Genomic DNA, 16,927 nt, shown 5'->3' with positions numbered 1-16,927 from the left:
CTTCAAAATAGTTGGATTACTTAATATTCAAGCCATACTAATGCCGATTGCACTCTGCATTGTATCTTTTTAAATTCATACTTGCCACATTGCCAGTTGGTTCTTTACAAGCAGCAGAAAGTTAAAAACACACTTCATTTTTCTTCATATATTTTACACATTTTATTCATATTGATATACTTGTATAATTTACAATTAAATAAGTCAATTCACATAAATATCAAATATTGTGTGCCACATTCAAGCGCAATCCATAGCTTACGTAGGTGCCACAATGAGTGGCAGTTGAGTGGAGTTCGAGTACAGTAAGTACGGCTTATGAATTATTTATAAATTGTACATAGTTCTGAGGGGCATGAGCGGCTATTGCTGAGTCGGGGATCAAACTGTTGGTCGAGCTTCCTTTGGCCAGGACTCGGATATTATAGACAGATATATGTATCGAGTATACTTTGCAGGATATGTCAATGCTGCGCATGTGGATTCTATATTTCGCATAAATACGGGAACTGTCCTGAATTTATTTACTTGCTTTCTTTTGCAGGGGGGGCTTATTGTACATTCGCAACGTTCATACGGATAGTAGATGCTATCAATTAAAACTAACTCCCAAACTAAATGGCAACATGTGCGGATGCTAGGCAAATGAATTGCAAACTTTCGCAGATTATTTTTCATTTACAAGTTCCCCTTCGACTTCAACTAATTTGGCATAAAAAGCTCGAGGCACACAAACGTTCTCAAACTAAAGTCGCACTGAGAACCCGATATCGCCGCCCCTCGTTCCGAACCCGAATCGGATCTGGGGCATTCAAAATTGGTAATGGTAATGGTATGGTAATTGGACCTAAATGCATGAGCTCGCTGGCTAAATGTTTGTGTGGGGCTTATATATAATAGCAGAACGTAAAATGCATAAAATCAGTCTGACTCTTGTTTTAATACATAATTATATAGTGTAATTTATAATACATACACAAGGCTAAAGCTGAGTAATTCTGTGTCTGTGTGTGCATGCGAGTTATGCAATTCCGAACGAAATGCAACTGGCGCCTCAAATTATGTAAATGCTAGGCTATCGTATAAATATCTGTGCCCGAATGGGGGTATACTAAGCTGGGTTTACGTAAAATTAAGTGGGTGCTTGTATGTACAAAGTTTCAATTATAATGACGGGCATGCCCCTATGGCAGGTGCTCCCAAAAGTATGCTACGATCGGATCGATTGGCAAGAAGGACCTCAGTCCTCCGTGTGAATCCTGTACTGCGGCTTGCGTCTAATGGTGGCAAAATATTGCGTTTGCTTCTGCTTCTGTTGCTTGGTGCGTTGCTGCTGCAATTGTTGCATGTGTTGCTGTCGCTGCTGATGCGGATGCTGCTTCTGCTGCTGCCTTTGTTGCAGCTTCAATTGTTGCTGCTGCTGTTGCTGTTGCTGCTGGGACAGTCGTCACACTGTGGTCTCGTCATCATCAATATTCCGCCTGTTTGCGACAGAAATTTGCCATTAGTGGGTCTGAAATCGGCTTATGCTGCAGGTACGTACACATACAAATAAATCTAGCTACATTTCTATATTTGCATCTACGCTACACTATGTTAATTTACGTGCTCCTCTACGACGTGCGGTACTTTGATAAGTTTCAATTTGTGGCATGCCACAGAGTCTCATAAATTGCATGCGAATACGTGTTTAATGTATGGTTGGGTTCAAGCGCAAACATAATTTATGCAACTGAATTATCAAAGTGAAAAAAAATAAACATAATTCCACGTGTGAATTCGTGTCGGTGCGTTAGTATTGGAGGTACTTGTGTTGTAGTGTGAGTTGTTTAAATGTGGGGTTAAGTTTATTTGGCCAGAACCCAATTAACTTGCCAGGTTATTCGAGTGTTAATGGATTCTGGTTGTTTTTCGGTAAATCACTAACATTATTGGGCGCAATTGGGTTGTTGGGTCTTTTTGTTTTCACTCTAGGCGCTTTCATTTCATTTAGATGTGGCGTTCATAATTAAGAGCCAAGAAACTTAAGTTCAGATTATGAATTCCAATTTATGAAAGTAATGAAAACAAAACTTTGTAAGTGCTTTTTAATTTATAGGTAGATTATTTTATGAAATTAGCATTTTGATAGCCGTAGTTAGATTAAGATTAAGTTGTAGGAAGTTCCTACTAGGAACGTTTCCTCTTATTTCTATTGGCATTTGAGGATTTAAACTAACTAAAGGGAATTCTGATTAAATAATCTCGTCAATTCACTTGGTCAGTCTGCAATTATGTAATTTCTTTAAGTTAAATTAACTAGAACTAACTTAGGGGGGGGGGGGGGGTTTGTGTTTTTGGCTAACTAAGATCGGACACATGTCCTTGTTACTCATTATACCATATGGTTAGCGACCAGGGATACTGTTGCCTCTGTTGCCTGCGATGCAGCCAAATAATGTCGAACTGTGGAGATGTTCAGGTTGTTTATAAGGTCTGTTTCTGTAGCTGGTGAGTGGTGTGGGGTGGTGGGATGGATGAATTGATGTATACAGTTGTTAGATGGGAATTAATAAATGTAGTGAATGCGTAAACTCGATATTACACGTTCCAATTAAATGCAGCACGAAATTCGAGCATTCGGATTACAAATCAGAAAGTGTGAGATTCAACTGATTGGATTAATCAAACTAATGAACAATGAAACATTCAGTGGCAGCGGCAGCCAAATAAAACGAAAATCAATATTTAATATTTACATTCAATTTAAAATGGTCAAATCAAATTAAAACGGGTGCACTTTGGAATTAGTTATAGAGCTCGAAACGCATCGAATCAAATCGAATCGAATCGAATGGAGTCGAATCATTTTATGCACACCCTAGCTACGAAAATCGAACACAAATTTAAACGAAGACGATGATGGAAAAGTGGAAAATGGGAAATGTGATGTGCGATTTGAAAATGCATTTTACTTGTGGTTTACCTCTGAGCTGTTGTTGTAGTAGTAGTAGTAGTAGTAGTTGAATTTGTAGTTGTGTGGTTGTTGTTGATGTTGTTTGATTTGGTCGGGTTTGTTGGGTTTGGATGAATGGAACACGAGCCGCCATAGCATTTTGCATTACGTCGAATTTAGCAGTTAGCATTTTTTTTTTTTTTTGTATTTTGTCGATTATAAGTGTGTGTTTGCGGTATGCGTATGTGTGTGTGTTTTTGGTTTATTTTTCAAAGAGCAAAAACAGAAAGAGAGAGAGAGAGAGAGCGAAAGCACAATATTGGAGAGAATAGAAGTGAAAGATAGTCAAATTAGATTTGATTCAAACGTTCCCAGGACCAGCTGAAAGGATATGGACATGTATACGTATAGAAAGATGTATATGATATGTGGGTACGAGTGTGCATGTGTGTGTAGGCGTGCAGTGAGTGTGTGTTGTTTGTACCATATTCATTTGCATTGTTTTCAGTTTTCATTGTTGTGGGAAAAGTCGAATGGCACAAAAGGGTTTATGTCATTGTAGTTGTTGATTCGAATGCCATAAAGAAAAGAGAATCAGAAACAAAGGACCACAGATTAATTGCTGGATTCAAAAACGGAGAACGAACAGGAACTCCCGAACCAAAACTAATCATCTAGGCCAACATAAAACTCAAATCAGGAGACAGGATGGGCTGCACAAGGAGCACAAGAAGCATTAACTGGTCACCAGAACCACAACAAAACTGAAACCAAAACCAAAACCTAAACCGAAGCCAACAGGAGCAGGCATGTCACAGAAATCTCCCAAAACCGAATGTTACCAATGGTGCCATACGATTTTCCAGGGAATTTGGTACAAAATTCGAGACTTCTGCGACACACTGGGTTGGACAATCTTGCTGCAGACCTTTTGGCCAACTTACTCGGTATCCGTGATGCTTGTCAGTGGGCCCAGTGGCTGCATGGGAGCCACCATGGTGGAGGGCGGCGAGGACGCTCTGGAACTGTGTCGGGATCCTCCATTTAGGGTGTGCCTTCCCATCAAGCCCGGATTGTTCACATCGTTGACCAGGCCCACTCCAGGTGGCTGCATCAGCTGGGATCCGTGAAGCGAAGGCGGTTGGGTGTGGCTCAGCTTCCTGGCGGGCAGGTGATCCTCTTCGGCGGTGTAGGGAAAGTGGTAGCCATTCTTATCCGATCCCTCGGACAATCTGTCTTGCAAATGGTGTTGCTGCTGCTGCTGTTGCTGCTGGTGGTAATCGTTCTTTAGGAGCGAGTGAACCGAGTGCAGGGAATCAGTTGCATAGGCAGGCTGTCTCTTGAGGCTATAATGACCATCCCTGGATCCATAGATATCGGGTGTTATGCGATCTTTGGACAGGTAAGGCGACTCCGACTTGGCGCCCAAGTAGCCACTGCCCAGCGTTCGCTGCTTGTCGTATATGTTGTCACTCAAGTACGCGGCATCCGGGTGGAAACTCCTCATATGACCAATCGTCTGGGAGCCACTTCCTCCGCCGGGATAGTCCTTTTCGCTGCCATAGTGACTGGGTGGCTTGTAGGAGCCATACTTGTCAGGATACTCTCCACGTCTCCCATACAAGCTGTCCTCATAGCCCTCCCGAGCATCTCGGATATTTTCCAAGATCGAGGGAGGCATATTGATTTTGTTGTGGTGCTGCTGCAGGTAACTGGTGTCCGTGAGATCGGGATTGGGCAGGGGATTCGGCGAGATGGTCATCTTGGCTTGCCCGTGAACGTGTTCGTTATCAGATCCAGTGTCCTGGGACCACCGTCCGATGTTCGGAGGTGATTGCAAATACGCATCTGGCAGCTGACTGGACCAGCGCGGAGCATAGACGGGCTTATTTACACTCGGGAAGAGCTGCGGACTCTGCACCACATTCAGTTCCGGCGGTGTGGTGGCCTGGACGTGCTCCGTGATGTTGGGCAAATAGGCTGGCGTCGAACTCACGGCGGTGCTGCGATGGGTACCAGAAGATCTAGCTGTCCGGGATTCATCATCATCGCTGGAGTGACTGCTGGCAAGTTCGAGGGATCTTCCATCCGTTTCGGAGCCAGAGTCTGAGTCCTTCCTCTGGCGCCGCGATGGTTTCTCCTCGCCACCTCTGCTCCTTCCGGTTGTAGAAGATTCGAATCCTCTCAAGAAACTCGGAGCATCGCTGGCTGAATTGTAGTTCGAGGTGGACGTTGAGGTCTGCCTCAGTTGTCCATCGCTGTACGGACTCGAACTCGTTTTGGCCGTACTTCTCGACGTAGTGCTACTAGCGCTGATGCCTATGTTTCGCCTGGTGGTTGTATCATATCCACTTGCCAGGAAGTTACTCGGCCTCGCCGCTGCATTCACGTTGTGTGAGCTATTGCTAACCACCATGGAGGAGTCCAAAAGCGGAACCTTGCGACCCATGCATCGCAGACAGGTGCGTTGGAGATTTTCCCGCACCCGCTTGTTAATGATGCAGTATCCAATGAGGCAGAAAAGCGCGTGGAGTAGCACCACACCGGAGAGCAACAGGCTCAGCAACTGAGAGTGCTCCGAAGCGGCCAGCACCGCTAGGACCCACATGACTCCCATCAGCGGGAGCGATACCACTGACAACCATAGGAGCGTTCGCAAATTTCCAAATCCAAGTACGTGATCCTTAAGTGTAAAGGCAGCTTTGACGGAGACGAAAAGGATGAGCAGGTTCACCACGGACATGCCCGCAATGGGACCCACCAGCCACCACACAACGGGCTCGTAGACAGACAGCCAACAGCTGTAAGAGAAAGGAATTCAAATTAATATTTTTATAGTTTTTGAAGTCTAGGATTTATATTTAAGATGAGCAAGGTTTCCCTTATTGGATACTCACAATAAACTATTTCCGTACTCATGAGCACGAACTCCAACAGATAATCCGACGACGATGGCTGGAGCACCATAGCCCATGGCGAAGTAGAAGCCCATGGGGCCGTGGTTAATGTCACGCATTTCGGTGAGCATTCTGTATAGATGAACGCAGTCCACCGTTGTCCAGGCGAAGGCAGCCAACCAGAAGTAGTGCAGACAGATGGCCGTCAGCTTGCAGGGAAATTCGCTCTCCAGGAGCTGCCGACGCGATTGCATTCCCACGAAGAAAAGGAGCTCCGCGCAGAAGACACAAAGCACAATGTTCTGGTGAATGGTGTTTGAGTTGGTCTGCTGACCACGTAGGAGGGCCAAAGCCAAGAGCACTCCCAGCAGCAGGGGAAGTGAAACGAGGAAGGCAGAGTAGGAGGTAATCTGCACCAAGAGCGAAGGTTCTGGGATGTCCTCTGGATCAATCACATCCACAATGACAGCATAGCTGGAAATATGGGTGCAGCTACAGTTCACAAGGATCGCTTGTTGTGCCGCAGGATTAAAGTCTCCATCGAAGTCGGGAATCTCAGTTTGACAGCCCAATCTAGTCCACTGATTGGTAAAGGAGTTCCAACGGACGCATTGAGGGTTCGAACGGGGTCCAAAGCGTGCTGAATCCACATCCAGCCACATTTGCAGCTTTATGGGTTGCGCCAAATGAGGCGAGCCCAAGGATCTATACACCACCTGTTCTGTTTGCTGCATTTGTTCTGAAGGATATGTGATCTCTACCTGCCTCTTCACCAAACGACGATCTCTATAAACCGCTTCGTTTTCACCCTTTGGCTGCTCATCACTTCCAGTAGAACTGACACCTTCGTAATTTGGATTAAGCATTTCGGGCGAGTCTGGCGATATGACCTCCTCGCCGGAGTTGCCATGGAACTCAATGTCGTCAAGATTTAGGCGAATGTGCGGTTCCCTCTCTTCGCCGTCTTCATCACTTGAAGCCTCCTGTTGTTCTACAGAGGAAACTGGTGGCGGAATTTCATGGGCTGTTATCCGTATATCCTCAATCTGTTGTTCACTGCTGCTTGTTGGAGCTTTAGGAACATCGAAAACCTCCACAAATTGTTGTTCCGTGCTGCCTGAGGATGAGGATGAAGATGGCGAAGATGAGGAGAAGATCTTTCTCGACGGAATCTCCAGGCGCTGCGTCTCCTGTTCCCTTTCCATTGAGGGAACTAAAATTTGCAGGGAGAGAATGGGGGTAGCTAGCTCTACATCCACGCCCCAACGACGGGTTATGGTCTCATCATACAGATCGGGGAGCAGCTGTCCCACATCCTTGTATTGCGCATACGCCACGATGGCACGATGGTCATGACTACTTCCTCGTCGTCCACTCTGTGAAATCTCATCGCTTTCAGGAGGCGTAATTCCTAGCATCTCCAGGGGCACTAGGACCTTGGTGTGCTGATCAAACTTACGACGATCCAATATGTAGTTATTGTACTTGGGGAAGCTAATCACTGGTCGCTGTCGAGCCGAGTGCTGTAGAAATCCACTGGTATCCGGCAGCACAACACTTTCTGTGGTAAATGCATTCGGTTTGAGGTACTTGCTCCGGTGGTATTCGCTTAACTGCTCCGGTTCATAACCAAATAGGGATTCAGTGGTGACGATGTCCAATCCTAGCGCCATGTTGGGCTGCACGATCTCAAAAGGACTAGTGTAGGTGTCATGTTGGGATCGAGCCAAAACCACCAGGTACTTGTTAAATGCATCAACCAGATCGTCTGGTCCCCTTTGAATGAGTTCCGTCGCCCTTCTCCATTCTGCCTCGTATTTTCGATCCAAAATAACGCTGGCCGCATCTACTAAATTCTTAATAAAGTATTTGTCTTGACTATGGGATAAGTTAAGGCCACTCTGCATGAGTTCATAGTTGATCAACTCCTGTAGGAGGCCCTCCGTGACCAGAAGATCAGCGCCGTACAGGCGATCATGAGTGAATTTCAATTCATCGGATAGGTAGTCCATTTCAAGTTCATGTGACCACACGTTTCCCCCATTGCTGAGCAGGAAGGATGATTCCATTTTGTAACGACGGTTAGGGCGGCCATTTCCCGAAATCTTTTGATCCTTGCTGGCACCTCTCCTGTCCACCGCCTCGCAAGCTTTTCTCAGCTGCTCTGCCATTTTTATGGCCACAAAGGAGTTAAGCTCCAGTTCGAGTTTCTCCAGTTGTGACAGTTGGCGACGCAGCTCCACAAAAGGCTCCGAGGTGCAGTTGTACATATCCGGAGTATTCCAGCTTCCCGATTGAACATCGCAGCTGCGTTGCCCTTTTCCTCGAGCCGGTGGAGGACATCCTTCGATGGCAACTCCTCCAAGAGGAGTGCGTGGCCACCATACCCCACCGGCAAAGGATCGCGGACAGGCATCGTAAACCACTTCGCATCCACTAAGGGTGACTTCGGCATAAGGATTTGAGCAGGAGTCACACCTACGTCCGATAACTCCTTCTCGACACTCGCATTGTCCTGTCAGCGGATTGCATGCTCCACTGAAGCTTCCAATGGAGTAGCAGTCACAGGAAAGACAGGCGGTTTCGTTCGGCGGTTGGTAGTGATTCGTCTTGCAGTAGCATTGTCCAGTGGTCTTGTTGCAGTCTGGGTGGTATCCTTGGGCCAGATCGCATCGACATGGACCACACACACGTTCACCCCACCAACCGCCAGGACACGGTTGCTGAAGTTCCTTCTCACAATAATCTCCATGACGGGAACTGCTGTTGCACTCGCAATCATAACCTCGAGGTAAACTTGTGTTTGCTCTACAAACTCCGGAAGCACAAGGTCTCACAGTACAGATGGGTGCACAGTCCGTACCCACATACCCGGAATCACACTCGCAAGTAGACAGATCCCAAGAACTCTGGCAGGACGAGTGGTTGGGACAATGATCCGGACACTGAGCACGTGATTCGCAGCCATCTTCCACATTCTCTCGAATAGTTGGTCGTGAAAGAACCGATTGCCCTGCTCCAATACGCACATCTTGAATGCACCCCTCGAAAGGAGAGGCTTCGGGAACTGCTCCAATGCTGCCGTCGGGGCTACCCATTACAATCTTGCCCACATAGAGGCCTTGAACCTTCTGCGACATGGGCACCGATCCAGACCGCTGTCCATAATCCACTGAGAAGTGTATCTCGGAACCTTGCTGCCAACGAATTTCGACTCTGTGCCACTCACCGTCGGAGAGGAAAGCGCCAGCCAAATACATGGGTTCTCCATCAAAAATATAGTACAGTACTCCTTGCCTCAGACAAACTGCGGCCGAACTGTTCTGTCCTATTTGAATTTGGAGGAGGAAAGCCTCTTTCTGACGTGTTCGCAGGGAGAAGGAGGTGGTCCACGGCAACTGGATAGGTCGCAGAAGGGGATTGAAACTGAGACTCCCATCTCCGGAGAATCGCCAAGGAGCTGGTATATTATCCTGGCAGCTGTTTCCAGCATATCCCTCGGGACACTCGCAGGAATAGGTTCCCCAGCCCTCTCGACAGGTGCCTCCATTGAAACAAGGCTCGGATTGGCAGAGAGGAGCCTTTTGGGGGCAGCCAGCTAACGTTCCATTATCCGCCACATATGAGTTTAAATCAACGAAGCGATCATCAATTCGAAGGTCAGAGATACATCCAACAAAGTCGCGATTCGTCACCGGGAAGTGCGCTGGGATGCGAGGAAGTCCGCCCACTTGAAGAGGTCCTGTCAGATCCAGGAAGCGATGGCAGGTCTCCGTGAGCAGCGAACAGCGTTTATCCAACTTCAAAGTAGTGCGATTGGCGCAGCTCCATCTATCACCCAGTTGTCCAGAAAGGGCAATGGCGGTGTCACAATTATCGAGGACTAAGGTGACACTTCGGTTCAAATAGACCACTTCTACCTGATGCCATTTACCATCGGACACCTTTGCCTCCTGAATCACCGAAATCCTTTCACTATGATCGCCCAAAGAAAAGGAGAAGCTCACGTGTCCTTCATGGATCTCCAATGCAATAAAGTCATGCAGTTCGTTGTATCTTCCATTGTAGAGTAGCAATCCATTCTCCTGTACGGTGGCAAAGCGTAGCTTAAGATTGAATCGATGCCTTTGTTTTAGACTTTCGAAGGTAAGGAAGGAGTTGCGCCCAAAGGCACGTGCTCGCAGCTCACAGGTGGCCGTATAAGGAGGAGGTTGTGAGCTGGGATAATTGCTGAGGCAGGACAACCCTCCCTCACAGGTTTCCGACGGACAAGGTCGTAGGTGTCCCACTCCTGTTTCGCAATTCTGACCAGTATGCGTAGATGGACATACACAAGTGTAGCCACCTTCTCGCCTCACACAGGTTCCTCCATTTTGACAGGGATCAGAGTAGCAGAGATCTACCTCAGTGTCACACAGATAGTGCTCCTTGCTACCCGTAAAGCCTTCTGGACAAGAGCAGGCAAACGTATTAACCGGATAGATGGGTCTGAAAAGTACTGTATCGCTGTGTATGAACTCAGAAGCGTTTCCGAACTTCAGCACAGTTAAACACTCTTCGAAATTCAGGCAGGGTTCTCGCACGCAGAGATTGTCGTCGAAGGGAAGCACCTCCACGGTGGCCAATCGGGCAAGAATGGCTCTGTTCAAGTAGACTCGCTCCTGAAGATACTGCGGCGTGTAGAACTCCTCGTGGGACACATCCGGTCGGCGGGCAGAGAAGCTGACATTCAGAATGCGTGAGCTAACGTCCGTGTCATCCTGGATGCTAAACACAAATATGTGTTCCTTGGGACATGGAATAATGGCAGCCAGTCCGTCGAGGAAGAAGTTAAGCAAGGGTGATAGGAAGGCCTCCTCCGTCATTTCATTTAGTCGCACCGTTACCGAGTTGAAGAGCATGTCCTCGGTGATCAGCCGGACTGAAAGCTGCATAATCGCCTTGGCTTCGTTAATTCCATCCGAAACGGATACCTCCATGGTGGCAAACTTGGGTACATTGGTGTTCAGCTGCGGACTTAGCACCAGTCCTCCCGAGCTGCTATTGAGGCGCAGCAGATTGGCATTATTGCCGGAAAGTATCCTGTAGTGTAGTTTATCGCTCACATCGGCATCGAAAGCAGGAATTCGTCCAATCTCTCCACTGGGAAAATGATCGCGGAAATTGTTGAATATCACTTGAAAGTCCCGCAGCACGGGGGCATTGTCATTCACATCTGTGACTAGGATCTCGATGTGGGCATCGTTACGCAACGGGGGGCTGGCTGCCCGAACCACCAATTCGAAGCGCTTTCGAGTGGATTCATAATCTAGTTCTGTCATGGTCAGCAGTTGAGCTCGTTCGGAACCAGGTCGAGTTACCAAAGAAAACGCATTGGAGTCATCGCCGCCAATAATGGAATAGTGCACCACTGCATTGACGCCCTCATCGGGATCGTGGGCATGAATCTCACCCACCACAGAGCCCACAGGCGAGTTCTCCGGCACATAGAGTGTGATTTTGTCCGAAGCAAAAGTTGGTGGTGAATCATTGACGTCCTCCAATCGGATTTGCACCTCCACGGTGCTTGAGAGCGGAGGTGATCCCTTGTCCACGGCAATAGCGGTTAAATGAAAGACGGCCACACTTTCTCTGTCCAATCCCTTGTTGGTGCGAATGGTTCCCGAGGTGGGATCTATCACAAAGGATCCGTCCTCTATGTCACGATCACTCAGCAAATATTTGATGCGCCCATTAAGTCCAACGTCGGGATCACTGGCTGCCACCTGGATCACCGAGGTTCCCACTAGGGCGTCTTCCAAAATGGAAGCTTGGTACAGTGGGCTTTTGAAGGCAGGTGCATTGTCATTAACATCGGTCACTCCAATCTCCACGTCGGTAGTGTCACTTAACGAAGGGTTACCTCCGTCCTTGGCAGTTACGGTCAGTAGGTATCCACTGGTGGTCTCCCGATCCAGAGGGGCATTGGTAACTATGGCACCAGTCTGCGGATTGATCGAAAATGGATCTGGGCTGCCCAAGCCGTTTATGCTCTCTTCATTAAGGGAGTAGGTGATCTGTGCATTCACTCCCACATCACTGTCGGTGGCGGAAACAACGAGGACGGTGGTGCCCACTGGGGCATCTTCAAACACCGATGCGCTATATGGAGCATTTTCAAAGATGGGAGCGAAGTTATTGGCATCCGTAATGTTGATATGGACGGTGGCCGTATCAGAACGTCCTCCGGAGTCGGTGGCAGCTACTGTGAGCAGGAAGCGCTTCTCCTGCTTGTAATCCAGCGACTGGGCAATGGTAATTAGACCCCGACCATTCTGAGAGGTGATCGCAAAGCGACCCCTTGTGTTGCCCGTTGTGATCTCGTAGTGCAAGCGGGAGTCCTCGTCCGGATCCGTGGCTGTGACTGTGGTAACCGGAGTACCTGGCGGTTGATCCTCCCCCACATTTGCCTCGTAGTACTTGGGATTAAAGGCTGGATCATTGTCGTTCACATCCTGCACGGTGATTACCACCGAGGAACTGGCCGATTTGGGGGGTACACCACCATCTTTGGCCACCACCTGGAAGGCAAAGCGACCTTGCTCCTCACGATCCAGTGGCTTTATGGTTTGCACCCAACCTGTGCGAGGATCCACGGCCAGGGGAAAGTTATCATCTCGTTCGGAAATGCTATATGTAATCTCTGCATTGGCACCTTCGTCGGAGTCGTAGGCCTGCACCCGAATGATGTTGTAACCAACGGGAACATTCTCTAGCACGCTCTCCTGAAACTGTGAGGTGTAAAACCTCGGGGCATTGTCATTCGCATCGATAACGTTGACCAAGAGCTGGGTGGTGTTACTTCTGGAGGGACTGCCTCCATCTTGAGCACGAATAACCAGCCTGTAGCTACGCACACTTTCGTAGTCCAGCGGTTTCACTAGACTCACATCACCGGACATCGAGTCGATAGAGAACTGTGACTGAGTGTTTCCACCGATTATGGCGTATCTAATGGCGGCGTTGTTCCCTTGATCCGCATCCGTTGCCCTGATGTGTGCAACGGTGTTATCCTCAGTGCCACCCCATTGATCCTCTGGCACTTGGACTGTATAGGTGCGTTCGCTAAACTGCGGGTAGTTGTCGTTGTCGTCGAGAACCTTCACCTGGACACTGGCCGTGGCCGTGCGTCGTTCACTTTGTGCTGAAGCTAAATCCGCTGCGGTCACTAGCAGATGATAGCTATCCGATGTCTCCCGGTCCAGACTGCTCCTCGTCGAGATTACGCCCGATCGGGAGTCTATCCGGAAGATGGGCATTTCCTGGTCTTGTGCCAATCCGGCGCCATCTAGAAAATAAGATATAATACACAAAATTAATATTTATTAAATTACTTAAAATTTCAATAGCGATACAAAATATTTGTATAATAAATCTTTATAACTTACCAGTCACTGCCTCGATTCCATATTCGATTTCCGCATTCTTTCCAATGTCCTGATCGGTTGCTCGTAACGTTATCACCGTGGATCCCACAGTGGCTCCTTCACGGATACTCGCTTCGAACTGTTCCGCCTCGAAGGTGGGACTGTGGTCATTACAATCCAGGACATTCACCTGCAGCGTCGTCGTTCCAGATCGCGGTGGGAAGCTATCGTCCGTGGCCACCACTCTGAAGTAGTGCACGTCCATGAGCTCACGATCCAAACTGGCGGAGGTGGTAACTACGCCTGTCCTGGAATCTACCTTAAACAGCGACTGCGAGCGCGAGTCCAACAGTGAGACCATGGAATAAACCACAGGTGAGTCTTCGGGATCTCGGGCCCGCACAGTGGTCACCGCTGCGCCTGCCGGTTGCTCTTCGAGAACGGAGGCCACATAGAGGGCTTGTTCAAAGTAGGGTGATTGATTGCGGAGCTCTCTCCGAACCCTTCGAGCGATATCCGTATCGTTGAACTCCTGATGGTGGTAAACGATCTTCAGGCGATGGTCCGAGTCCACAATGTCACGTCGATCGCACCTGATGTTGAAGGTTATGCTCACTTTCCACATGGACTCTGCGATGCAAACATCCCTGCTGGCCACCAGATCCCTGCTCTGGTGCTCGATGGCAAATCGCTCGTCGTTCACATCCAGAAAACTAACCTTGCAATGCTGGCAAACGGATCGTGGCAGAAAGGCATTTAGGCTGTTGATGAACTGCGATCTTCTCAAGCAGATCTGGTTCCATTTGTCCGTGGTGTGAATGGCATAGGAGGCGTACGTCTCTGAGATCCACTGCTTGGCATCCGAGATCCGTCGATGCAGGGCGGGCTGGAGGTGCAGCGGATCCGGCGATCCCACTGCTCTTCTCTTTCGGCTCAGAATCCTGTGTCTCATCTCATTGTCGAAGCTGTCGCCAAATATCAGATCTCCTGCTCGGAACTCAGTGCTGTTTTGACGGAACACCTCCTCCAGCTGATTGCCATTCAGTTGGATCATCTCCTGGGTGGATCGCCTTCGCCTGCGCTTTGAGTAGCCCGTATTGTCCTCCTCCTCATAGTGATGATGATGCAGTTCCTGCTCTATCCTCCTATCCTCATTGCAACTGTGGCCTGAGACGAAGATTCGCACAGGCAGACTATAGTAATCTATGCTGCGCAGCCGATTCGAGGTGGAGTCTACGTAGAAGGTGAACAGATTCGGATAGTAAATGCCATCGCACTTGAGGGCCTTTCTCAGCTGAATCTGGCCATCCTTGTGATTCACGGAGACTAGATGGTGCACGAAATTGGCCGACTTGTGGGCATTGATCTTGTAATGCCGTTCGGAACCAAGTTTATAGACGGAGGCGTTGAAGATTACCGTGCCAGGAGGCGTGTCCTCGTGCACGATAATCAAGTAGCTCTTGATGAGCGATGATTGCAGCAGGACCACAAGGAGCACGAGGAGCAGGCCCAGGGGCCTTTGAGGGAACTCCCTCGTTTGCATGACTCGACCACGTGGCCTTATTTAGGTCGATGTGTGTGTGCCTCAGTCTCTCCCCCGTGAATGTGTGTGTGTGTGTGTGTGTGTGAAGCGTGTGTGTGTGTGGGTGTGGTGCGAGAACCAACAAACCACAGTGCAATTAATGGTCCTATTCAATTATCATCGGTGGGCGGTGCTGCGGGCATGGCCATCTGTCTGAAAAGGACAAGAAAATGTGGAGAGTCAGTGAGGTTAGCGGGGGTAATTGAGTTGCGTTTGCCCTTAAATGTAGGCCATGTATTTGAAATTGTCGCCTGCTGAAAAAAAAAATATATAAAAATTACATTTTTAAACTTTGAATTAAATTCATTAGCGCACACTTGTTGAAACTTATTCACATATATTCAGTTCTTCTTTTAGTACTTTAAATATTTGAGATTCTCCTCTACGAGTATTCTAGAAATAAATTTGTGTGTGAGGTAGCTTCTGCTTTGGCAGTTTTAATGCCGCCTTTGACTTAATTAAAAACTCTTCATGAAAAGCTTTCACAAATTTTAGAGGAACCTACAAAGCAGCGGGAAACGTTTTTAATTTCATTTTCCTACGCCACGACGACTAGCTAATATGAAGCTAGATAAAGTGAAATTTAATCCTTTTTGGTTTTCTTTGGCGCTTTGTTTGGCAAACCATTTTTTCCAGCCCCCTTTGACATTTTTGCAAAATGAAGTATACAGCTTAATCAGACAACGAGGAGCAAAACTGGCGACATTGGCGGGAAATGTTGGTTGAGCGTGGTAAAGGGGTGTGCGCAAGTGGATGTGGAAGTGCAGCCAACAAAATGCCACAATGCGACACTGTCCAAAGCTCGGATGACCGTTACCCGATGGTCATTTGGTCGCTGGAGTTGAAAATTTAATGAAATTCGATTTGATGTCCCTCTAATGGCCATTTGGCAAGCGTTTCGGGGACGTTAATTAACTGAAGTCAGTCGAACACGTACGGACTGGGTCACACCATACTAAAATTACGATTTGCCCCCAGCCCACAGGGCTTGGACCGTCCAGGTGCCAAAAGGGGGGTCGAAGGTCGGCAGTCGTGTCGTGTCGAATTCCATTTCGCATTCAAGTTGCAACTAAACTGTTTGTTCATTGCGCTGCTCATTTCGGTGCAGATAATTCGCACGTTCGCTCCATGAAGGAGGCCAAAATCCACATTTCTGGTCCTGTCCGGAATTGCGTATACGCAGTGGAGTATACCACACATGCATTGCCCAAGCAAGTCCTGTGGAGGACTGGCAACTGAACTGGCATATGTTTGACTCTCATCTAATGCAGATCTAAAACAAATCGAATCGGGTTCGAGGACTATGAAGGATAGGAACAATGTGGTTTTAATGCATTCTAATGCAACTAAAGGTTGGAAACAAGTTCTTGGCTTTTAGATCGCTCTCTTAATATTGTATCAGTAAATATAAATATAAATTTGTTTCAACAATTCTTGTCTGTGCCTGACATTCGTTAAGCACATTAAAGATATTGCATTAGAATATTTAGTTTCACTCATGCTATAGCATGCTTTGAATTACAAACGTCCTTACTCCAGACGACTATTATAAAAATGTGTTTCCCATTTAGGAATAAAGAAGTTTAGAGAAGTGCATGCAACGCCTGCAGGACATATGGAATGGGAGCTCGCATTCTCAAGGAGTCACAACTTTTGCCTAGTCTGGACTCGTGTGTTTTGCTTTTTTTGTATATTTTTGGAGAAATTCCCCAGACTGCAGTTGCGTGTGAGACGCTTGTCGCCGCGTTAATTGCAGTGTTAAAATGTTTAATTAAAATTTCAGCTTGGCCGCGTTCGACGCAGACGTGTGCCAGACCCAGGCGCAGACATTTATATTGTTATTGTTTTTCCGGGCGGCTGAGAGCACACACACTGACACACCCATGCCCATACTGATACTCATACCTCCGCCGTAGCACCCCGCTTTTCACTTTTCCACATTTTCCACCTGGGCGCAGGGGGCAGGGGACAGACGCTTTTCATGGTTCGTCAAGCTTGAAACAGGCGCGCGCTGCAAACATGAAATTATTAAATTTTCACACGTTGCCTGGCCTGAAAACTATTCGAAAAAACGAAAGGCGCAACCGAAACCGAAACGGCAGGTGCA

The 16,927-nt window shown here is 47.8% G+C and overlaps 1 protein-coding gene across 7 annotated transcripts in view; it reads right to left on the bottom strand.

The window, feature by feature from the left end:
- Positions 1-142: 142 nt before the first annotated feature.
- stan (starry night) overlaps positions 143-16,927 on the bottom strand; it is a 47,794-nt gene continuing 31,009 nt past the window's right edge. For 2 of the 7 annotated variants that reach the window (NM_001201974.2, NM_001273942.1), the window contains exons 3-6: positions 13,260-14,973; positions 5,833-13,159; positions 3,880-5,736; positions 143-1,481 (exon numbers count right to left, since the gene is read on the bottom strand). In NM_001201974.2, coding sequence (NP_001188903.1) covers positions 1,448-1,481; positions 3,880-5,736; positions 5,833-13,159; positions 13,260-14,781 — 10,740 coding nt within the window. In that variant the 5' untranslated portion in view covers positions 14,782-14,973 and the 3' untranslated portion in view covers positions 143-1,447. Of the gene's footprint in view, positions 1,482-2,380; positions 2,446-2,965; positions 2,973-3,146; positions 3,317-3,879; positions 5,737-5,832; positions 13,160-13,259; positions 15,376-16,927 lie in introns of those variants that run through there. The other 5 variants (NM_001299362.1, NM_001259328.2, NM_001169642.1 and 2 more) reach the window with 5 other exon arrangements.

Source organism: Drosophila melanogaster, chromosome 2R, assembly GCF_000001215.4.
Source record: "Drosophila melanogaster chromosome 2R".
Classification (NCBI taxonomy): domain Eukaryota; kingdom Metazoa; phylum Arthropoda; class Insecta; order Diptera; family Drosophilidae; genus Drosophila; species Drosophila melanogaster.
This window is presented reverse-complemented; position numbering and strand designations above follow the sequence as displayed.